The sequence below is a fragment of the Myxine glutinosa genome, chromosome 8 (genome assembly GCF_964187855.1).
Source record: "Myxine glutinosa chromosome 8, kmMyxGlut1.1, whole genome shotgun sequence".
In the NCBI taxonomy this organism is placed as follows: domain Eukaryota; kingdom Metazoa; phylum Chordata; class Myxini; order Myxiniformes; family Myxinidae; genus Myxine; species Myxine glutinosa.
In genome coordinates this window covers 88984690-89006957 of record NC_136268.1, presented here as the reverse complement: position 1 = coordinate 89006957, position 22268 = coordinate 88984690, and the positions used below count along the sequence as shown (strand labels likewise).

Sequence of the window (22268 nt, the reverse complement as noted above, 5' to 3'; positions counted from 1 at the left end):
AGTATGCCAATTGCCTACAATATCAGGCTTGAGGCAGATGAAAGCCCGGAAGACCAGTTCCAGCGGCTGACTGGCTTCTTTGAAGATAATCTCCTGATGGGTGGTTGGGGCGTCACCCACCACAAGGAGGCCATCACTATACAGACCAGGATATGACCCCATCCATTGAGAACACTGTTGTATACTTGTGGCTGTCACTCATAAATTTTTCTCTTCTCCAGATCGTTAAGCAGAAATATGGTGGCAAACTTCACAACCGCTAACTGGCCTCACTCAAGCACGAAATCCTGCAGGCTCTGTCATTCCTCCAAGGATATACGCACAATGGAGGACACTAGAGCAATGCGTCTCACCGGCGGCTTCAACTTCAGGAGCAGTACACCTCGTCGTAATATGCAAAGGAAAGTATTTGTTACAAAGTCCTGTGTTCTACTACGCAAATCAGTCAGGAGATTCTACAACATGGCTGAGTGCCATTTCTTACCAGACAATGACAACAAATGATCCACTGGTGGCTCCAGACTAGTTGCTGGTGATGACCATAGCTGTAATGCGGATGGGGCTTTCATTCCAGATAAGTGCAATGCCCCTGAGCGAGCGTCTGATGATGGTACCTAATCCTTCAGTCAGCCGTGTTGAGTGCCCTCTGTCCATCCGAAAAGAGAATGTCATCCAATTTCTGATTATGAACACGTTCTACCAGCACCATCCTGTCACTATTTCGGTTTCTATTTCAGACGAATAACTTTATTTTCCCAAATTGTTTTCTTCCGGCGGCATCGTCGGGGAATCTATACATTTTGAAACCCTTCTCTGATCGATTGGTGCATTTAATGGCGGAGCATCCTGTCATTTAAAAAAGAATAATGATAATGAAAAAAGAAAAAAAAAGAAAAAGAATGAGCGAACCAATGCTCATTCAATGAACTCGCGATGGAAACAAAATGGCGCCCATGACCCACGTGACCAGAATTTTTTGGGACGCAACATGGCGCTACGCCTAGTATATAGGGTCTCGAAAACTCCCTTAACTCCTAACTCTCTAAAACTTATAGATTTAAAACTCCCCCCTGCATGCTAATAAAGAGATTTCCCCTAATATTCTATTCAACTTGTGCACTTGTGGTAACTTTGACAAGTTATTTTACCTCCTAAATAAATGGAAGATTTCTCTTGTTTAAAAGAAATTGTGAGTGAACGTTACATACTTATCTGGAGAGCACCTTTATTGTATAATATGTTGCGGCGTAGACGGTGGTTGTTATTATTTTGCGTCACGTCCTTAACGTCACGCGTCGTGGCACGTCACGGACGTAAACATAAAACTTGCTATTTCCTCATTTATGACACTGATCTGCAGTGCTATTTCTTTGATGTATCATGTTATTGATAGATGAACACATTCTGAAAAGAGTTTCGAACTTATTCAAGGGACGAAAATATTGAATGGATAACGACACTTCCGGCTCCAGCTTTTTATTCTTATTATTCCCTTTTTTCTATCTATAACGTTTTTAAAAAGTTTATCTCGATTAAAATATTACTTCATTGTCATTACTAATGCTAAAGGGCAAATAAGTTATTTTTAAAGTGGAGTTATGTATCTATATATACTGTACATACAGTATGTGTTGTTGTTGTTGTTGTTGTTTATTTTTCGGCTTCGTTTAAATTGCTTTTTCGATTTACCAAGCAGAATTAAAATACAATATGTGATCTGTGTTGCGAGTGTGAGAAAATGTAATAAAAACGTACACAACAATAAAATGTTTCCATCTCCCCTTGTTTAGACGTCATCGGAGTTGAGTTGAGTCTCGTGGGGAAGCCGTGCCGGTTATCCGGTCTCTTGATGGATAACTCAAAAAACCGCGGATTTAACATCCTTGGTGGTTCCATGCAACCACCACCGACTGACTATTTGGGGCCTACAACATCTATGAATGCCCCTCGTGAGTTCGTGTTTTTGTGATTGTCATTTGGCATGTCCAAGGCCGATTTAACCTTGATTTTCCGCCTGACGTGCTTGCTGTACTTGATAACCATTAAGTTAACGATATCATTTTTTTTAAACCTTAATTTCTATATTCGTTGTATAAATGAACCGTTTTCAGCTCGGTGGTTTCTCTTGAGAATCGTGTTTTTTTAAATGGATATATGCGGTGTTCTTGTGCCCGTTTATCTTCGCAGTGCCAGGGATGAGCCAGCTATCACCATACCTGAGTATCGACCCACGATATCTTACTCAAGTGAGTCTGTGCTGATTTATCACTAAACGGACAATATTCACATTTCATGGATTCTGGTTCGACCTTAGGCGTGGGTTGTACAGTTGTGATGGTGTTGGAATAATTGAGTGTCGTGGATCCTACTTTGTGACGTCGGTCAGCGGATATTGGATAGACTTTCCAGGAGTTATCAAGTTACTGCTTTTCCTCTCGCACGTGTTGAAACTGGTGGTCGTGCTCGATTCTCTTCCTGGTCATGCTGGCGTAGCATGGCTTCTTGTAGTAATTGCTTAAACAAGATGCTTCATCATAAAGGGAACGTTTATTTTGGGCAACTCGACATGCCGATTGGCAGACAACCGGAACCCGTTCCGCAGAATCCAAGGAGGTCCCGGGGCTCCGCCGAAGGGTTACGGGGTTCCGCCGAAGGGTTACGGGGTTCCGCCGAAGGGTTACGGGGTTCCGCCGAAGGGTTACGGGGTTCCGCCTAGGGGTCCCGGGGTTCCGCCTAGGGGTCCCGGTGTTCCGCCTAGGGGTCCCGGGGTTCCGCCTAGGGGTCCCGGGGTTCCACCTAGGGGTCCCGGGGGTGCGCCAAGGGGTCGTGGGGTTCCCCCAATGGGTCGTGGGGTTCCCCCAAGGGGTCGTGGGGTGCCCCCAAGGGGTCGTGGGGTGCCCCCAAGGGGTCGCGGGGTGCCCCCAAGGGGTCGCGGGGTTCCGCCAAGGGGTTCGCGGGGTTCCGCCAAGGGGTTCGCGGGGTTCCGCCAAGGGGTTCGCGGGGTTCCGCCCAGGGGTCGCGGGGTTCCGCCCAGGGGTCGTGGGGTTCCGCCCAGGGGTCGCGGCGTTCCGCCTAGGGGTCGAGGGGGGCGCGTGGCGCCGCCGAGGGGCCACGGGGTTCCGCCGAGGGGCCGCGGGGTTCCGCCAAGGGCTTGCGGGGTTCCGCCAAGGGGCTCGCGGGGTTCCGCCAAGGGGCTCGCGGGGTTCCGCCTAGGGGTCGCGGGGTTCCGCCTAGGGGTCGCGGGGTTCCGCCGAGGGGTCGCGGGGTTCCGCCGAGGGGGCGCGGGGTTCCGCCAAGGGGCTCGTGGGGTTCCGCCAAGGGGCTCGTGGGGTTCCGCCTAGGCGTCGCGGGGTCCGCCTAGGGGTCGCGGGGTTCCGCCGAGGGGGGCGCGGGGCGTCGCCGCGGGGTTTCGCCTAGGGGTCGCGGGGTTCCGCCTAGGGGTTCGCGGGGTTCCGCCGAGGGGGGCGCGGGGCGTCGCCGAGGGGCCGCGGGGTTCCGCCGAGGGGTCGCGGGGTTCCGCCGAGGGGTCGCGGGGTTCCGCAAAGGGGTCGCGGGGTTCCGCCAAGGGGCTCGCGGGGTTCCGCCTAGGCGTCGCGGGGTTCCGCCTAGGCATCGCGGGGTCCGCCTAGGGGTCGTGGGGTTCTGCGAAGGGGTCCCGTGGTACCGCCAAGGGGTCCCGGGGTACCGCAAAGAGTCACAGAGTACTGCAAAGAAATCCCTTATTGGTGAAATAAACTTGTGCCTGTTGGGGTACATTTCAAAACTCCAACCACAACTTAGAACGCTTGTATTTTACACAACAACAACAACAACAACATGCATTTTAAAGGCCATTTTCCCGACAAGAGCGGGGGTTAGCCTTGCGGTCCACATGACAATCTTCTCCATTTTGCCCTATTTTCTGCATCTCTCCTTGTTAACCCCCTTGCCCGCATTTCTTCTTCCACCATCTTTAGCCAAGTCTTTCTTGGTCTTCCCCGTCTTCTACTTCCTTCGACATTCATTTCCATCACTCTTCTCAACCAGTCACTTTCATCCTTCCTCAACACATGACCAAACCATCTCAACCTGTTCCTCTTCACAGCATCAATCACAGGCTCTATTCCCATCATCTTTCGCAATTCATCATTTGTCTTCCTCTCTCTCAACGATACTCCGCACATCCGTCGAACCATTCGTATTTCCACCCTTTCCAACCTTCGTTGCTGCTCTACGTTCATTACCCATGTCTCGCTCCCATAAATCATAACACTTCTCACACATGCAGCATACACCTTTCCCTTCAGCTTCAACGACACTCCCCTCATCATCAGCACGCCACTCAGTTCCCGAAACTTCTTCCATGCACATCTCACTCTAGCAACCGTTGCCGTGTCTGATCCACCTTCTCCATTCAGCATGTCTCCGAGGTAGCAAAATGTTTTCACACCTTCCAGCTTCACGCCGTCTCCAAGATCCAACTCAACATTTCCTCCATCTGCAGCTCCCTCTGTGCACACCTTACATTTGAATGTAGCTGCCACACTGGTAAATTACCCTCTCAGACCACTACATTTTTATGAACCCACTCAGCGCACATTGTACATTGAATGGAGTTCACTCCGACACCCTTCCTACACACAGCACAGGGCCACTTCCCAATTCTTTCCACCTCACCACATGCTTTACCACTTGCCATCACCTTCATCTTTCCGATATTCACCTTCAGACCTTTTGTCTCCATACATTCCTTCCACTTGTTCATCTTTTCCTTCAGTCCATCCATACTTTCCGCAATCAACACCAGATCATCTGCATACAACAACTCCCACGGTAAACCCTCCTTTACGGTCTGAGCCAGCACCTCCATCACAGCTATAAATAGTAGTGGACTTAGTACCGACCCCTGATGAACTCCCACCTTCACCTCAAACTCACCACTGTTCCCGTCCTTCGTCCTTACAGCTGTGCGCCCTCTTTTGTACATTGCCATCACTACTCTGATCAACCATTCCTCCACTCCTAACTTCCTCAATGCCCATGTCACTACTTCGCGTGGAACCCGATCGAATGCTTTCTCCAGATCAACAAACACAAGAAACAACTTCTTCCTCTTCTCCATGTACCTCTCCTGCAACTGCCTCACAATGAAAAGCACGTCTGTCGTTCCTCTTCCTGGCATAAATCCAAACTGCATTTTGTCGATCTTCACTTTCTTCCTTATCCTCCTCTCCAACACCCTTTCCAATACCTTCATTCCATGCTCCAATAACTTTATCACTCTATATGAGCCACAGTCCAGAGGGTCATCTTTCCCCTTGTATAGAGGGACGAGGGTACTCAGTTCCCAAGCCACTGGAATGTGGCCGTCTTTCACCACCAGATTAAAGATCTCTGCCATTCTCTTCACACCCCCAACGTCCTGCTGCCTTTAACATATCTCCCACAACTCCCGTCCACCCTCCCGCTTTTCTACCCTTCATTGCTTTTATCGCTTCCTCAACTTCCTTCTCAGTTATCTTCTCAGTGTATTTTACACAGTGAACGTAATTGTGCTGCATCTTGAAAGTGTGAGCAGCACTCCATCAAATACAGGCAATGCCATCTCATTTCTGCAGGCAACCATGCTGCAAGGTTCACAGTTCCTGTGGTCTCTAACCAAAGGAACGCATGATCACTTGAACAAAATACTTAATTGGCACGTTTATCGGCCATTTTTTTTTGTATACAACATCGAGGCTCATTTAAGAGCTCGCATAACAAACACATATTAGCACATAAAAAACTTTAACGGACACATAAAACAATAAATGGAGGGGAAGACAAGATTGGGAGAGAGAGGGAAGCACACAAGCACAACAGTAGAGAACAGGGACATCGGGAGATCTGTTCAAAGGGAGAGGGTTGGGGGAGCGAGAGGGGGTGGGGGGAGGGAAGGATACAAAACCAATTGACACAACAAGGAATTTCAGGAATGAAGTCGGAGATTGAAAGATGTGGATTTGGGGTGTATTAACGGTAATTAAGGTGGTCATTGTTGTATTTATGGTCAGGTTGCAAAACTGCCCTATAGCAAGGTACCAGAATGCTGGTTAAAGCATTATGGTTTAAACCAAGATTGCTTTTTCAGCTCATTGGTTCCTTGGTATCTCCGATATCAGTGGTTCCTCGATTATCTAATTAATGTTTGCTTTTGAACAGAGGTGCATTAACTTCCTTTTGAAGAATCCTATCGGTGCAGCTGAAATTCACATGTCTGTCGACTGTGTGTGCACGCCGTTGGTTATGTGTGTTTTATGGTGCAAGGATTGCAAAAATGGCTATTAATCTGCTCAGCAGCAGGGGACCTGATGTTGTAAACAACTGCTGTCAATTAAGAAATCGATAAACGTATTGGATTGCTATTTCTGGAGAGGTGCTGCATTGCTATAATTTAAAATTGCAGAAGAAATTTGTGGCTGTTTGGAAGTATGGAAACACTCATTCGTTTTCACGTTTATTTGGGTTCCCGGACCGAGTCATGAATTTATTGTTCAGTCGTGGTGTCCTGATTTTTTGAAAAAGAAAAAGTTCTTCCTTATGAGGCAGAATTTCAAGTGCTACCAATTGGCTAATATTACGGGTTCACTATACCGGGAACCATCAGTGATCTGCGATTGCAACCTTCCAGATTTTTATTTTTGGTATACATAATGGATTGGCAAAGCGGTTACGGTGGCAAAGGTGTTGCCTGGTGTTGGCAAAGCGGTGAGGGGGCCGGCTTGGGATCCGAGGATCCTGGGTTCGAATCCCGATCGATCGCTGAATTGACGCCAGGGGGGTTGACTCAGCCTGTCATCCTTCCGAGGTCGGCAAATTTGAGTACCAGCTTGCTGGGATGAATGATCACGGTGTGTACCGCGATTTAGAATAGGTACACTGTATCCCTGCGCATCGTAAGAGCATGACCAAGGGTTGGCGTCAGGAAGGGCATCCGGCCATAAAAACATTGCCTCAAACAGGGAACCATGATTGTCATGGGGCCCGCAAGGCTAACCCCCGCTCTAGCGGGGAAAATGGCCTTAAAACGATCATTCATTCATTCATTCATTCATAATGGAGGCTCATATGAAAGAGCTAAAGCAGAAGGGAAGGGAACAAAATGGAAAGAGGGAAACATAAACAACATAGTAAAAGTAATAGTGACATCAAGGAGAAGGGGAGAAGGACACATTGGGTGAAAAAGCTGTACACAAGCTGAACTAGAACGGCACTCGGTAGAGAGCGTACCTCCATCAGGCTGAACAGTTTACGTTTTCTATCCACTGATAGGCCGGATCTGGATTCGGACTTGAACCAAAATCGAATTGGCTTGTTCTTGTCACGAAACCAACTCATCCACCAAGTTTTGTCATAATTCGTCCACAACTTTTTGAAATATTGTGCTATATATCGTTTTTGGTCCGATCACTCAATGGTGAAGAATCACTTAAGAATTAAAAAATAATTGTCCACTAGTCCCGATACCATACTGGTTGGGGTCTCTGAACCGGCCGAGAGCTACGCTAATTAGCACCACACGTCTCGTCTTAATTAGGCCGAGCAGCCGGAGATGTGTGACACGGTCTGGGTATGTGGTGATTAATATCCGCAGCCAATCAACCCTCATCAGGCTTTCCCTATCACCATATGACAGACCAGGATGACCCAAATTTACCCCGGGACCATATTAAAAAAAAAAAAAAAAAAAAAAAAAAAAAAAAACCTTTAGAGGCCATTTTTCCCCGCAAGCGGGGGTTGGCCTTTTTCGGGAACCGTGGTAGTTGTTGTTTTTCGGTCCCCTTTTTGAAGCAATGTTTTACGGCCGGATGCCCTTCCTGACGCCAACCCTTTTTGCCGCCTTTAACGACAAGCAGGGAATTACCAGTGAACTGGTACTCAATTAGCTGACCTCAGAAGGATGACAGGCTGAGTCAACCCCCCTGGCGTTAATTCAGCGATCGACCGGGTTTCGAACCCAGGATCCTAGGATCCTAAGCTGACACCCTAGCCGCTAGCCCAACACCAGGGTTGGGACCATATATGTCTTTGTCTCCGGGACCCGGGACCATATATATTTGATTGTAATAATAGGGTGGGAAACGCAAGAAGCAATCGACAAATGATGAAGAAACTCTTTAACCCAAACTACTGAAGATGCGCCAATGACGAAACGGTGATCCTTAAACAAACAATGCCTTACGGCCCGACAGGCACACCATCAGAGATTGACAATAGGGAATTCAGAAGACAGAAGAGATGGTTGAGACAAATCCGGGAGAGTTTGGCAAGATAATTGCAGTGGTGGTTACTCCGGCAGGGAACTGCATCATTTGTGCCGGCGCTGGGTTCTGTGCTCGGCTGGATGAGATGCAAGGATGTGGCTCTGGAACCTGCGGAGCATCGCTTTACCCATGAATGGAGCAGCACAGGAGCGTGGTTTCTCCCTTGCCGATTCAGTGTCTTTTCTGCTTTCGTTCTCGCTCCACCCTCTTATCCCATTGGGATAATGCAACATTGATGTGACTCTGTGACCCTCCACTCAGTCGGTACCGATGGCTCGGTCTGCTTTTGAAGTTGTCTATATACCTGTCCTTTATTCCCCCACCAACATAGCACCTCAAGGTCTAGCAAAACTTCAAAAAGGACATAAAGACAAATTTACAGAGGCAAGGATATTATAAATGGGGTCAAAAGGTTCAGGATTTTTAGACATAGTCATTAGGAGGAGGAGCCTATGTCTATCTATTGCATAAGCAATGCATTTTTATTATCACAATTGATGAAGTCACACTTATGCTGAGACGCACTAAATATATAACTTGATATACAAAGCAGTGTTAACCCCAACGAACCATTTCTACAACAATTTATAGGCCAGAGATTCTCAACCTAGTAGTCCCCGGAGATCATACCAAACTGAGAAAGCAGGTTATTTGTTTACCTCACGAGTGTTCGTAAAATGTACCTCATGAAAAAAAGTGATATTAATGCTATAGTATTAATTATCTCCGCCACCGAAGGCGGATGGAGGTTATGTTTTCACCGTTCTGTTTGTCTGTTTGTATATTTGTCTGTTTGTCTGAACAAGATTTCTCAAAAAGTTGTGGATGGATTCAAACGAAATTTGGCAGAGAGGTAGTGTATGTGACAAGGATGAAATGATTAGAGTTTGGTGAAGATCCGGATTCGGATCCGGATCTGGATCTGGCTAGTAGAATTTTTAAAGTCATTCTTCACCATTAGGAGATAGGGCCAAAACCTGCATAGAGCAGGATATCTCAAAAGGTTATGGATGGATTTGAACGAAACTTGGTGGACAGGTTGTGTGTGTGTGACAAGGATTAATCGATTTGATTTTGGTGAAGATCTGAATATGGATTCGGATACGAGAATTATTTATTTTTTAAATGATTCTTCACCATTGAGAGATTGGGCGAAAAGCGATATTATATAACATGACATTTAAACAAGTACAGACAGGTACATTCAAAGTGCAACACCCCATGCCAAATAAATACATATCCTCCAGCGCGGCATTGCCGGGGTGCCTTCGGCGCCCGGCGATACCGCCATGCAGCTCATTGAAAGCTCATAGAAAAATTAAATAATTAATTGACAAATCAATAAATAATTGATCGATTAATTGATAATCAATAAATCCAAAATATCCTTTATAGCCACATCACTTGGTCACTGTCATGTCCGAATATCAGCTTCCTAGCTCAAAAGGTGCCTGAGATATTGCCCAGATGAGAAAGAAAACAAATAAATGATTAATAATGAAAATAAAGAAATAATAATCATAAAATAATTAAATGATTAATCAATTGGCTAATATAATGCTTAAACCACCACCGTTTCATCTGAATCTGTAACTTTAAAAAAAGAATTAAATAAGTCATTAATCGAATAATAAAATAATAAAATTGATTAATCAGTAAATCAAAAATAGCCTTTACAGCTAAATCACTTGGTCATTGTCTTGTCCAAATATCAGCTTCCTACCTCAAAATGCCCAGATGAGAAAGGAAACGGATAAGTCCTTAATTAATCGATAATAATTAAACAACTAATCAATGAATTGATTAATCAAAAAACAAAAAATACTTCTTTTGCCAAAGTACTTGCTCACTATTGTGCCGAAATTTCAGCTTCCTAGCTCAAAGGATGGCTGAGATATCGCCCGGACAAACAAACAAACATGCAAACAAATAAGAAAGACATCGGAGTCAAAACTGAGCACTCCTTTTCAACGCGTGTCATTGCCGGGCCCCCTTCGGTGCCCGGCAATGACGGCATGCAGCGCCTGGAGATGGCATAGGAAAGGAGTGGTGGACAACAAGAAAGAAACCAGAGTGAAAACTGAGTGCTCCCTTCCAGCGTGCGTCATTGTTCCCTTCATCAGGGAACAATGTGATGTGCATTGTCAATGTGATGCCACGTTGAGTTCCAGTGGCAATTGGTGCGTGCAAGTGGCAAGTGCGTCTTGGATTGGTCCAAATGTTCGCCAGTCACTGTGCTTCTTGTGTTAAAATTCTCCTTGTGTGTTGGCTCTGTGTTGTGAACATTCTCTTGCAGTGGCACATTGTTGGTGCCTGCAGTGTCTGTCTGTTTTGGCTTTTGTCGTCGTAGTCGGCATGGTATGTATTACTTAAGTCGACATGCTGATTTATTGACTTCTCACTTGGCCACCTGGCATTGATTATTTCACGACTCACCCTTGTTGACCCTGTGCCTAGGACGGATGTCTGAATCCCTGTGAAGTTGTGTTTGTTGGTACGTGTATGCATAGCCACTAAGGACAGCATGTCTTGCCGCCTCAGTACAACTCTGGTGTTCGCTTAGCTATGTGGACAGTCATTTAGATAAGCACAATCCTTGCATAGTATGCTTTTGACCACGTTCTTTCTGTCAAATTTGCTCCCACAGTTCTTTTCGTCCCATTCTCACGGGTGGCAAAACCTCCGTGGAAGACTAATTATATACTTTTCTATATATATGCAAATTGCCTGATTGGGGTAAACGTCGTAACCACAGCACGTACAATGTGAATGATGCCTTTTGGGTCCAGACAAAGACCCCGACGATTCTAAAGATGCAAAATACCCCGAAGACCCAAAATAAGCCGAAGATCCCTAAATACCCAAAAGATGCCAAAGATCCTTAAATACCCAAAAGACTGAAGACCCTTCAAGACCCGAACACCAAAAATACCCCAAAGACATAAAATACTCCAAATACTCCAAAGACCCAGAGGATCCAAAAACCCCCAAAGATCCAAAGGACCCGAAAGACCGTAAAAGACCATTTAGACCACAAAGATCTTTCAGATCCAAAAGACCCTGTCATTATGCTGTCAAAGGACATTCCTGTCAAACTCACGAAATATTCCCCACTCATTGCAAACTAGTTTGGTGCCTTCCAGGTGTCGTAGAAAGCTGAAATTTCATGTGGTGATGGACATTGAAACCAAAACACCGGGGGAAATCACAGAAGGATTGGAAAGCATCCATAAATGAAAAATTACGTTAAAAAAACAAACGCATTCTTTAAAAATTAAAAACCTCAATCAATATCTGGAATTTGAAAATTCTAATTTGTATAACTATAAACTGTGAAATAAAAACCTCAATTTATATCTTGCAGGAGGTCGGTGGTGATTGCCTATAATCATAAAGCTTCTATTTATTATTGACCTACATACGAAGCATGGTTCGTTACTGCTTATAATGCGTAAGCATACCCCACTTGTGTGTGTATATATATGCATATATATATATATATATATATGCATATATATATATATATACATATATATATTGTTGCGGATATGAGATTGGCATCCATCCATATCCGCTTGTAAATATTCCCCTATTTCCCCAATACTTCCCAACTATCCCCAATCCCCCATTCCCTAGTCCCATTTCCTGTAAACAACACTCTGTAGACCCGACCTCCCCCTATTTCCCCCATTAAATGTCGCATCCAGGTCCACCGCATCTCACGTAGACAACTATAGGACATCTTGCTAGTTATTCTTAGTCTATGTCAGTTAAGGACTCGTTTCCATTAATTCTGACTCTTCGTTGCACCAGAATGTGATTGTATGGCACCGTTAGGAAGTTTAGGACCTCCCAATACCTCCCCGCAGCTCTTCCTCATGGTACAACAACAACAACAACAACAACAGCGGCGGCGGCACGGGGAGTGTGCGTCCTCACTCCGGCTTGGTTGGTAGGGGGTGTTGAAAGGGCACCAAGCCTTTCCAACGAGCCGCCATCGCACATGTGCTCGACGGGGTTACCAAGTAGGGGCTCGCTGTCAGCTCCTCGTCAAGGGCGGAGCCCGGTAACCCCCCGCACCCAATAGAAGTGGCGGACCGATCCCATCTGGGGCGGAGCCAACGAGCCGAGGGCGTGTCACTCCCCGCTGAGCATGCGCAGGAAGAGGGAGGTGACGTCAGATGCGCCCTCAGCTTGGAGAGAGAAGGACGCCACCTCCGAGCGCTGTGACACCGCCCCGCATCTCTGGACTGGACTGGACTGAGCTGTATCCTGTCGCTGAGCCAAGGTGCACCTTGCGCTATCGACTGCCTGTCCTTCCCTGCCATCAATCCCTGTGTAAGTCAGTCTTGTTCCGTTTGTCTGTGGTCTGTCAGGGATAGATAAGATTGTGTCTAAGTGCCTATCTCTTCTGTGTCTGACCTCATTGCCTTGTAATCTACCCCTTTTCTCCCCCACCAATTATATCCTCCTCCGGAGGTCTTGAGAACTGTACCCCTTGCGTCGTTTCATTTATCCCAGTCGTTGTGTCCTTTCCATCATTGATTTAGCGTAGCGCGATTTGGCCAACGTTCGAGTGGAATCGGGTGAGTTGGGGGTAATCGGGTAAACTGTGCGAACACGGCGGCCATTCCGCTCGGCCCATCATAACATCTAAGCCGTGTCCGTAACAATATATATATATATATATATATATACATATATATATATATATACATACATACATATATATATATATATATATATATATATATATATATATACAGTGGAACCTTGACTTACGAGTTTAATTCGTTCCGTGACCGAGCTCGTAACTCAAATTGCTCGTATCTCAAATCAAATTTCCCCATTGAAATGCATTGAAATGCTATTAATCCGTTCCAGCCCGCCAAAAACCACACCAATTTTTTTTTAAATATACAGTATATATAAAAATATCTCGCGCTTTATATTTCACCTGTATGCAGCATACAAGTTGGCAGGATGGCCTGGACTGGAGGTACGCACACTTGACTCTAAAGTCTAAACTGTCCAGCCTGGGTTTGAATCCCGACCCAGCTATAACCTGTCATGGGGTCATTCCATGTCAAATCATCAAAGAATCTGCCGTCATCTCTCAGATTTTTGTAAAACTTTGGGAACCAATTGGGACCCATGAAAAACAGCTAGAACTCAAATATTTTTGCTAACAGCCTCTTAATTAGTGAGATACAGGTTAACGAACTTTGGACTAATTAGCGCGATGTCGCGAATTCAAATGGCCATATCTCTAAAAGTATAACACCTAGAGAGCTGGTTTTGGTGTCATTTTAAAGGTATTTTCATGCCCTATAAATTTGTCTGGGCAACATTTTCCTACCTCCAATCACAAAAAAGTTATCACAAAATATAAACTTCAATCGTGAATCCAAAAACAATGTATCCTTCAAATTTCCTCAAATTCATCCCAGAGGTACCTTGTGATGTCAAGAAGCTTCCACATAAATTTTGTGATGGGCACTCCAATAGTTTCTGAGATATGAGCAATAATGTACATGTACGTATGGCATATAGGTTCGAAAATCAGCATTTGTAATGTATTATACAATCATTCTAACCTAGCCATGACAGGGAACACAGGGAACAACCATCAATTGCTTTGAAGTATCATATACTTTCATTTTCAACTGGGCCTGAGGGGAATTCTCATCTGGGGAATTCCAACTGGGATTTCCCATGTGGGTAAGTCGAGGTGATGCAACTTTCACAGTCTAAGATCCCCAGGGAAAGTCCAAGTTGGCTTAGTGTAATGCTTAGGCCTGCCACCAACAGAAATTGGCAGTTCACTTCTGAAGGAGCTGCAGAAAAATGACGACTGCCAAGGAAAAGTTCATCTTGAAGCAGAAATCCTGCTGCAATCCCTTTGGAGCTCATGAAAAACCAAAGTCGTCTGGCTTGAGAGCTGTTAGCCAAAAAGCCATAGCCGCTCATCCAAGCCTCAAACTGCAAAGTGCACAGAAAATCTGTACCCAGTGTCGTAAGAAACTGGCAAAAAGACAACCAGGTGTGGTAGAGACTCAGAGTGAAATACCATTACCAGTGACCAGCAGCGCTATTAGCAGTAGTGAGGACAATGATGGTGGAGGTGAATCACCAATACCAGGCAGTTCAGGGGAGTTTGAATTTCATTCTCCTGAAATGGAACTGAATACACTGAATGAGTCTTTGGGATTGATTGGAGAATCACCTATTCCAAAAAAAGAGACTTGCTGCAGATAAATATGTGAAATCCAAAACCAAGAAAATCGGTGACACTGGTTAGTGAACCTAAGTCAGGTTAGTGAACACTGTGTACTTGAACTCACTTATTGATTGTATAATACATTACAAATGCTGATTTTCGAACCTATATGCCATACGTACATGTACATTATTGCTCATATCTCAGAAACTATTGGAGTGCCCATCACAAAATTTATGTGGAAGCTTCTTGACATCATAAGGTACCTCTGGGATGAATTTGAGGAAATTTGAAGGATACATTTTTTGGGGATTCACAATTGAAGTTTATATTTTGTGATAACTTTTTTTGTGGTTGGAGGTAGGAAAATGTTGCCCAGACAAATTCATAGGGCATGAAAATACCTTTAAAATGACACCAAAACCAGCTCTCTAGGTGTTATACTTTTAGAGATATGACCATTTGAATTCGCGACGTCGCGCTAATTAGTCCAAAGTTCGTTAGTCTGTATCTCACTAATTAAGAGGCTGTTAGCAAAAATATTTGAGTTCTTGCCGTTTTTCATGGGTCCCAATTGGTTCCCAAAGTTTTACAAAAATCTGAGAGATGACGGCAGATTCTTTGATGATTTGACATGGAATGGCTGCATGGGTGAATCACAGGCAGGGTGATTCATCAATGTGTGTACCGCTAAACTGGGCGCCCCGTTTGCGTCCCATTAGTTGTTGGATGTTAAGGATCTCACCGTGTTTTCCACAAAGAGAAGGCGAGCTATCGCCGGCATTCTGAACAAGTTGTGGCCTGGCATGCTCTTCTCCTCTGCCGTTATATACGTCCTCCTCGACACCTCGCTCATGTTTTTCGACGATTGCGTGTTTTATATCCAAGCACATCATCCTCTTCTTCTTCTCAGCACTGCACTTGCCACTCACTTTCTTAGGCCCCATGGTTAAAACTAAGAAATTTTCCGAAATAACCAAAATGCGAAAAAAAAAATGCAGTGCTGTATGACAGAGATACGTACTGTACGTGCACGGCAAGATAACCACGTGACCAGAACCCACCTGGCGGCGTGAACTCGAAATAACCAAAATGCGAAAAAAAAAATGCAGCGCTATACGACAGAGATACGTACTGTACGTGCACGGCAAGATAACCACGTGACCAGAACCCACCTGGCGGCGTGAACTCGAAATAACCAAAATGCGAAAAAAAAAATGCAGCGCTATACGACAGAGATACGTACTGTACGTACTGTACGTGCACGGCAAGATAACCACGTGACCGGAACCCACCTGGCGGCGTAAACTCAAAATAACCGAAATGCGAAAACTAAAATGCAGCGCTATACGACAGAGATACTGTACTTGAACGGCAAGATAACCACGTGACCGGGTGGCGAAAGCTCGTAACTCGGATCTCGGCTCGCATCTCAAAGCAATAAACCGCCGGAGCGACGGCTCGTATCTCGAAAAACTCGTAAGTTGGGGCACTCGTAAGTCAAGGTTCCACTGTATATGTATATATATATATATATATATATATATATATATATATATATATATATATATATATATATATACATAGTTACAGACGCGGTTAAAGATGTTATTTTGACCGAGCGGTGGTGTAACCGCGGCCGAACAGTTATTCCCCGACTAATACCCGATTTGCCCCAAACTTTGGCCGGATCGCGCCACCGCTATTCAATCGGGAAAACTCTAAAGCGACCGAATACAAAGAGGAAGAAGACGTACAGAAGAGGAATTGGATTTATTATTTACACATATAAGTAGGAAGAAAGCAGTCACGTTTATTTACAGACGAGATTAGATACACAGTGCAACGCTAGCTTACCTACAGTCTTAATTAACCCAGGGACAGAACAAACAAGGACAGACTCACACGGGGAATGATGATAGGACTGGCGGGAGATAGATGGCTGGCGGGATAGGGAGGTCCAACTCGTCCTGCAGCCGATCGACTCGTGGGCAGCCGCCGCTCCTTCGCGGCCCTGCTCCAAACTGCCGTCCAGGCCTCACGCTGCTGTGGCTGCAATTTCGGTGGCTCCAGCTGCAGCAAATGCAGTTGCGGTGGCTCGGGCTGCAGTTCAACTCTGGACTTCTTGGTTGGACTCAACTCCTTGGACTCCCTCTCGTCTCTCGGTAAAGGCTCATCTCTCTTCTGGACCTCCTCTCGTGTCTCTGTCAAAGCTCATCTCTTTGGACCTCCTCTCGTCTCCCTGTAATGGTTCATCTCTCTTTGGAAACGCCCTGCCTGCGGGTTATATAGGCCCCACCCCTCAACCTTCGCGAACCTCCTCGATGTTTCTCTCCACACCCTCTCAAAGTCCAACCCCTTGTTCGTGGTTGGTTGAGTGGGGCTGACTCACTCCTCCCCTCTATGACGAGGTGGGGACCCGCCTTTCTTCCCCAACCCTGCCTCGTGGTCAATGGCGGATGAAGAGAAAACCGCCCAAAATGCAGTTGGCAATGCGAATGGCAATTGACGAAAAGGGGGGATGGAGGTTTTTGGGAATGGGAATGAAGGGAATCTATCTCTTTCACTGGTGCAATGGAGTATTTCAATTAATGGGAGACACAGCCTTACCCTAAAACACATAATAAGATATAACTATTGAACAGGGGTATTCTATGATTGGCTGTAGTGTGGATGCTTTATGGACTAATTATGGGACGCCCTTTGACCTTTACACAGCTCCGGAGGCAGGAGGCGCAGAATAATAATAACAATAATAATAATACACACAATCAAAAAAAATACAGTCCTCATATCTGCAACTATATATATATATATATATATATATACACACTATGCAATATTGAGTCTTGTGCAAGGGCTAGATCACAGAACACAATCGCTAGAACACATTGGAAAATGGGGAAATGCATCAACAGCAGGGCAAAAAGGGACATTTGGAAGAAGAATGGGCGAGGGGAAGATCGAGATAAAAGGGAGGGTGGGGGAGGACCCATGGCGTGAGTGAACAAGTTCGGTACAAGCTCAATCACAGCAAGAGGAGGAATGGAGAAACTGGGGATGAAACAGAAATGGGCCAAAAAAGAAAAGGTGGCAGAGGGAAATGGGAGAAAACACACCCTGGAAAGGAAGAGTTTGGGGCTTGTGGATGGTTAATGATGGAATTAAAATGAGGAGAATAAATGGAGGGTGGCCTGAGGAGGTGAACAGCTATTGTGAAGCTCTGGAGGGAAGAATGACATTGAAGAGACTTAGAAAGTTGGTTCCACAGGTGAGAGAAAAGTGAAGCGAATGAGTAGAGGTGAGCAGTGAGTCTGGATTTTTGGAGTTTAGCCAGAAGTGGGTTCCTGGCAGTACACGTGCCCCCTGCAGAAATATTCGGTACTAAAAAATATATATATATGATATGGGTTTTGAATGTGTTTTGGTTTTTCAATTTTGGTTGCACTTTGCTTTGAGACTGGTTTGTGGGACTGGGAAATAAATGGTAGGATTCTGCCAAAGTGCACCATGTGACCAGTGGATGGCGCATGTTTCTTGACTATCTGCTGAATTAAGGATCTTCCTTTAGCAATTAATGTTAGGCTACTCAAAACCTCATTGATGATTTATTTTTCTTTAATTGCAGCTAAAAACACAAGGTAATCGACTATGCATTTTGAAATGTATTTAAATGTATTGATAAAAATAAATGGCTGTTAAAGGAGTATGCTTCATGCAGAAATTGAGTGTAACAGGAATGGTTGGAAGGCTGATGGGTTCAGAGTGGGTTGGAAAGAGACAGGTGGACATGGGATACAGACATAAGGTGTATTTCCATTAATGCAATTAACAGTCACATACACTCAGTGTACAAAACATGAAACAGAAATGTCTCATATATTGATTATATGAGACACCTGCTCTTTCCATGAAATAGACTGAATTAGGTTAATCCAGGTGAAAGCTATGATCACTTATTGATTGCACCTGTTGAATTCATTTCAATTGATGTAGATGAAGCAGAGGATACAGGTTAAATAAGGATTTTTAAGCCTCGAGACGATTGAGACATGGATTACACAATCATTACACAATGTGTGCCATTCAGAGGGTGAATACAACAACAACAACAACGACAACAACAACAGGCATTTTAAGGCCATTTTCCCTGCTAGAGCAGGGGTTAGCCATTCAGAGGGTGAATGGGCAAGACAAAATATTTAAGTGCCTTTGAACAGGGTATGGTAGTAGGTGCCAGGCGCACAGGTTTGAGTGTGTCAACATCTAACGCTGCTGGGTTTTTTTCATGCTCAACAGTTTCCCGTGTGTATCAACAATGGTGCACCACCCAAAGGACAACCAGCCAACGGCAGGCCAGTGGTCGTAAACGGCTCATTGATGAAAGAGGCCAAAGGAGGCCTACACAAATTGTGCAGAGCAACAGATGAGCTGCACTTGGTCAACTGACAGTCCAGTACAACATTGGTGTTGACCCATAAAATAATGCACAACTCATCGTACCTTGACACAAATGGCGTATGGCAGCCGACGACCGTGCAGAGTTCCACTTCTTTCAGAAAAAAAAAAAAAAAAATCTGCAGTTGCAGTGGGCTAAGGGACGATAACACTGGACACTGGAGGATTGGATAAACATTGCCTGGTCCAATTAATCCCAGTTCCTGCTATTTCACTCTGATGGGAGGACGAGGGTATGGAGAAAACCACATGAGTACATGCATTTGGTATGGGGTGTGTTTTCATGGCACACATTGGACCCCTTGATAGAAGTGGAGCAACGTTTGAATGCCACAGGATATCTGAACATCATTGCCAATCAGGTGCATCCCTTCATGGGAGCAGTGTATTGTCCAGGAATGGTTCCACGAGCATGACAGTGAATTCATCTTACTGCAGTGGCCTGCACAGTCACCAGATGTCAATCCAATTGAGCATCTGTGGGATGAGATGGACCGAGCTATTCGGAGTAGAGATCTACTACCAGCCAACTTGACACAACTGTGGGAAGCATTGGAGTCAACATGGGCCAACTTCCCTTTGGAATGCTTTAGACACCTTGTAGAGTCCATGCCCTGATGAATTGAGGCTGTTCTGAGGGCAAAAGGGGGTGCAACTCAATATTATTAGTAAGGCGTTTGAATGTTTTGTACACTGAGTGTATATGTAATTAGAGCAGATTGGTGGGTGCAGCCTGGGTTTGAATCTCGACCCAGCTATAAACTGTCATCTTGCAGGTGCTTCGCATATGGGGTGAGGAATCGCCGTATGTACCGTCCCTAGGATGGATGTTAAACTGGGTGTCCCGTCTGGCATTAGTTGGTGGCCGTTAAAGATCTCATGGTGTCCATTTTGAGGAGTAGGCGAGTTATCAACGAACAGTCCTCCCTGCTCTGATTGAGAAGGCAATGGTAAACCACCCAGTGTAACTCGTGACAATAAACCGCTTCGGCAGCACCGACAGTATGTAAAGAATATGGTACATCCTCCTGTCATCATTTAAAAACAAGAACGACCGCACTGTGGTCACACACCCTGTCAGAAAATCCGGTAACAGGTCGAATTGGAAACGTGTATTTAAAGCACTCTAAAAAGATGAATAGCTGGATTGGGAAACTCACATTTAATTTGCTATTAAAAGATTAACTCGACACCTTTTATCAATGTCATCCACCGCCACGGTTATATGAGAACGAGCAGATTCATTACACAGTCACGGATTGTTTAACCCACATATGGGGCTGTTCAAAAATTACGTAACCCTATTTTTTTTTTTAGGGTGGCAGGGTGTGTGCTGATGGGTTTGATTAAAACTTATTGATAAATTTTTTTCGACATTGATTAGACTTTTCAGGGTCCTTCATTGTGAATAAAACTCGATCCAAACGAAGCCAATGGAAATATGATGCAACAAGCTCTGGCAGTGTATAATCAGCAGAGGCCTACAGGACTGATGTCTTAGGCCCCCCCAGAAAACCAAGATGGCAGCCATGTTAATTTGACTATGTGCCATGGTGGGTGGAGTCAAGATACACATGTGGGTGGGATCCGGCAGCTGGTCAACCAATGGGTGCACATTTCAATAATCGATCCTCAACAAGAACCACAGCACCAACAACCATGCGGAGCTCTTGCAGAACTATGATACGTCGCAGGTAAAAATCTATTGCTGCATATTATTAGGCCCTGAAACATTGGTTTTCTATTCCCCAGCCTGCTCTAATATTTATTTTTGTACGACTCTCTTGCAGCAACTTTCTTGAAGTCCTGCTTGTTAGACTAACTTCTTCTTCCCCAACGTTGGCATTAAAGGGCAATTTTGACTGCAAAGGCAGCTGGGCTCTTGCAGTAGCCAGTATATCGCAATGGATGTGAAACTGACTTTTTTCATTGTATGCTGGAATAACACAGAGTAATCTTTCCTTTATGTTGGACAGGATGTTGAGGAGTTCATCCTACCCACAGGAGCAAATAAACAGCGAGGACGTTTTGAGCTGGCTTTCTTCACTATTGGCAGCTCCTGCCTTACTGGTATAACATCCATTGCCTCCCACACAGTTACGCATGCACACGTGTCATTTATATTGCTGCTCGCTATTTTCAAGTGTTTATGGTAAAGAATAGACGAGCACAATGAAGGCACTTTGTAATCTTCATCAAAAGCAAGTTTGTTTCATTGAAGTTCGATTCAGCACTGAGGCAACACTTTTCAAATGGGATTTTGCAGCTTGTGTGTGTTGGGATGCATTCGAAAATGCTATAATCGGATCTGATCGGCCCCTTTTGCCTACACCGTTGGCGTGGTTGTGTTATTTGTACTAGTAATTATTGCAGTTCCAGATTTGTCACTTCTGCGAATAACTAGTCTGAGACAGGCCAAAGGCTGGTCCTCAGAATTTGGGCAGGGAGAGGGCTTAATGTCACAACAAAGGAGCATTTCCATTTTAAGAAGGAATTATTTGATCCATTAGGCCCCAAAACTAACAATCTAACTCGGTGGTGTAATGGTTGGCGCTTCCACTCCGAGTCTGGAAGATTCAAACTCCAGCCGAGCCATACCAATAACTTCAAAATGGTACGTACTGCTTTCTTGCTTGATGCACAGCATCTAAAAGGTTAAGAGCACAGAAAATTCCCTTGGGGAGGAGGAAATGCCTCGCTGAGTGCGGCAGGAAAAGCAGTGCCATTTTTGTTCCAAGCTCAGTGGCTGTGGTTGACTCGTTAATATGTCCACGTGTGTGAGCGACAACTCCAATATGAGCCTTGGAGCTTATACGCTATTAAAAATATATATATATATATAATTGTATACATTTATACTGTACATATAACCTATGATCAGCAATACGTATTGAAAATGAGGGGGGAATATTTGTGATAATTTTCAATGATGATATAGCATTCAAAATGTATTTTGTTTATTTGAAGATTATGTGGAGTGAATTGGTAGGATTTAATGGTCAGTTCTTTAGCAATTGAAGAGTATCCTGAGATGTGACCAGCACATTGTTCGCTCATCTCGCAGTGTCTGTAGGTAAGTCGGTGAGTGAGTCTGAAAACACTTCAGTCATTATCGCTTGAACCAAACACGATTTTGATGAAACTTGTCCACAAGCATCATATTTGATGCCTGACGAAGGTGTATCGACCACGTCAAAATCTGCACTCATTAATGGGTTGAAATCGGGCCTAAAACGATTTTAAAAAATTGCTAAAAACGACCTGTCAACATTTATCACTGTATTCAGCATTGAGAAGGCTTCCATTCA

General features: G+C 44.8%; 1 protein-coding gene across 1 annotated transcript in view; it reads left to right on the top strand.

Annotated features, from left to right (window-relative positions):
• Nucleotides 1-1753: 1753 nt before the first annotated feature.
• The window catches only part of TIMM23 (translocase of inner mitochondrial membrane 23), a 34947-nt gene continuing 14432 nt past the window's right edge, over nt 1754-22268 (top strand). Inside the window, exons 1-3 of the mRNA XM_068103714.2 lie at nt 1754-1949; nt 2188-2246; nt 20937-21030. Of these exons, the coding sequence (XP_067959815.1) occupies nt 1850-1949; nt 2188-2246; nt 20937-21030 (253 nt within the window). The 5' untranslated portion in view covers nt 1754-1849. The remainder of the gene's footprint in view (nt 1950-2187; nt 2247-20936; nt 21031-22268) is intronic.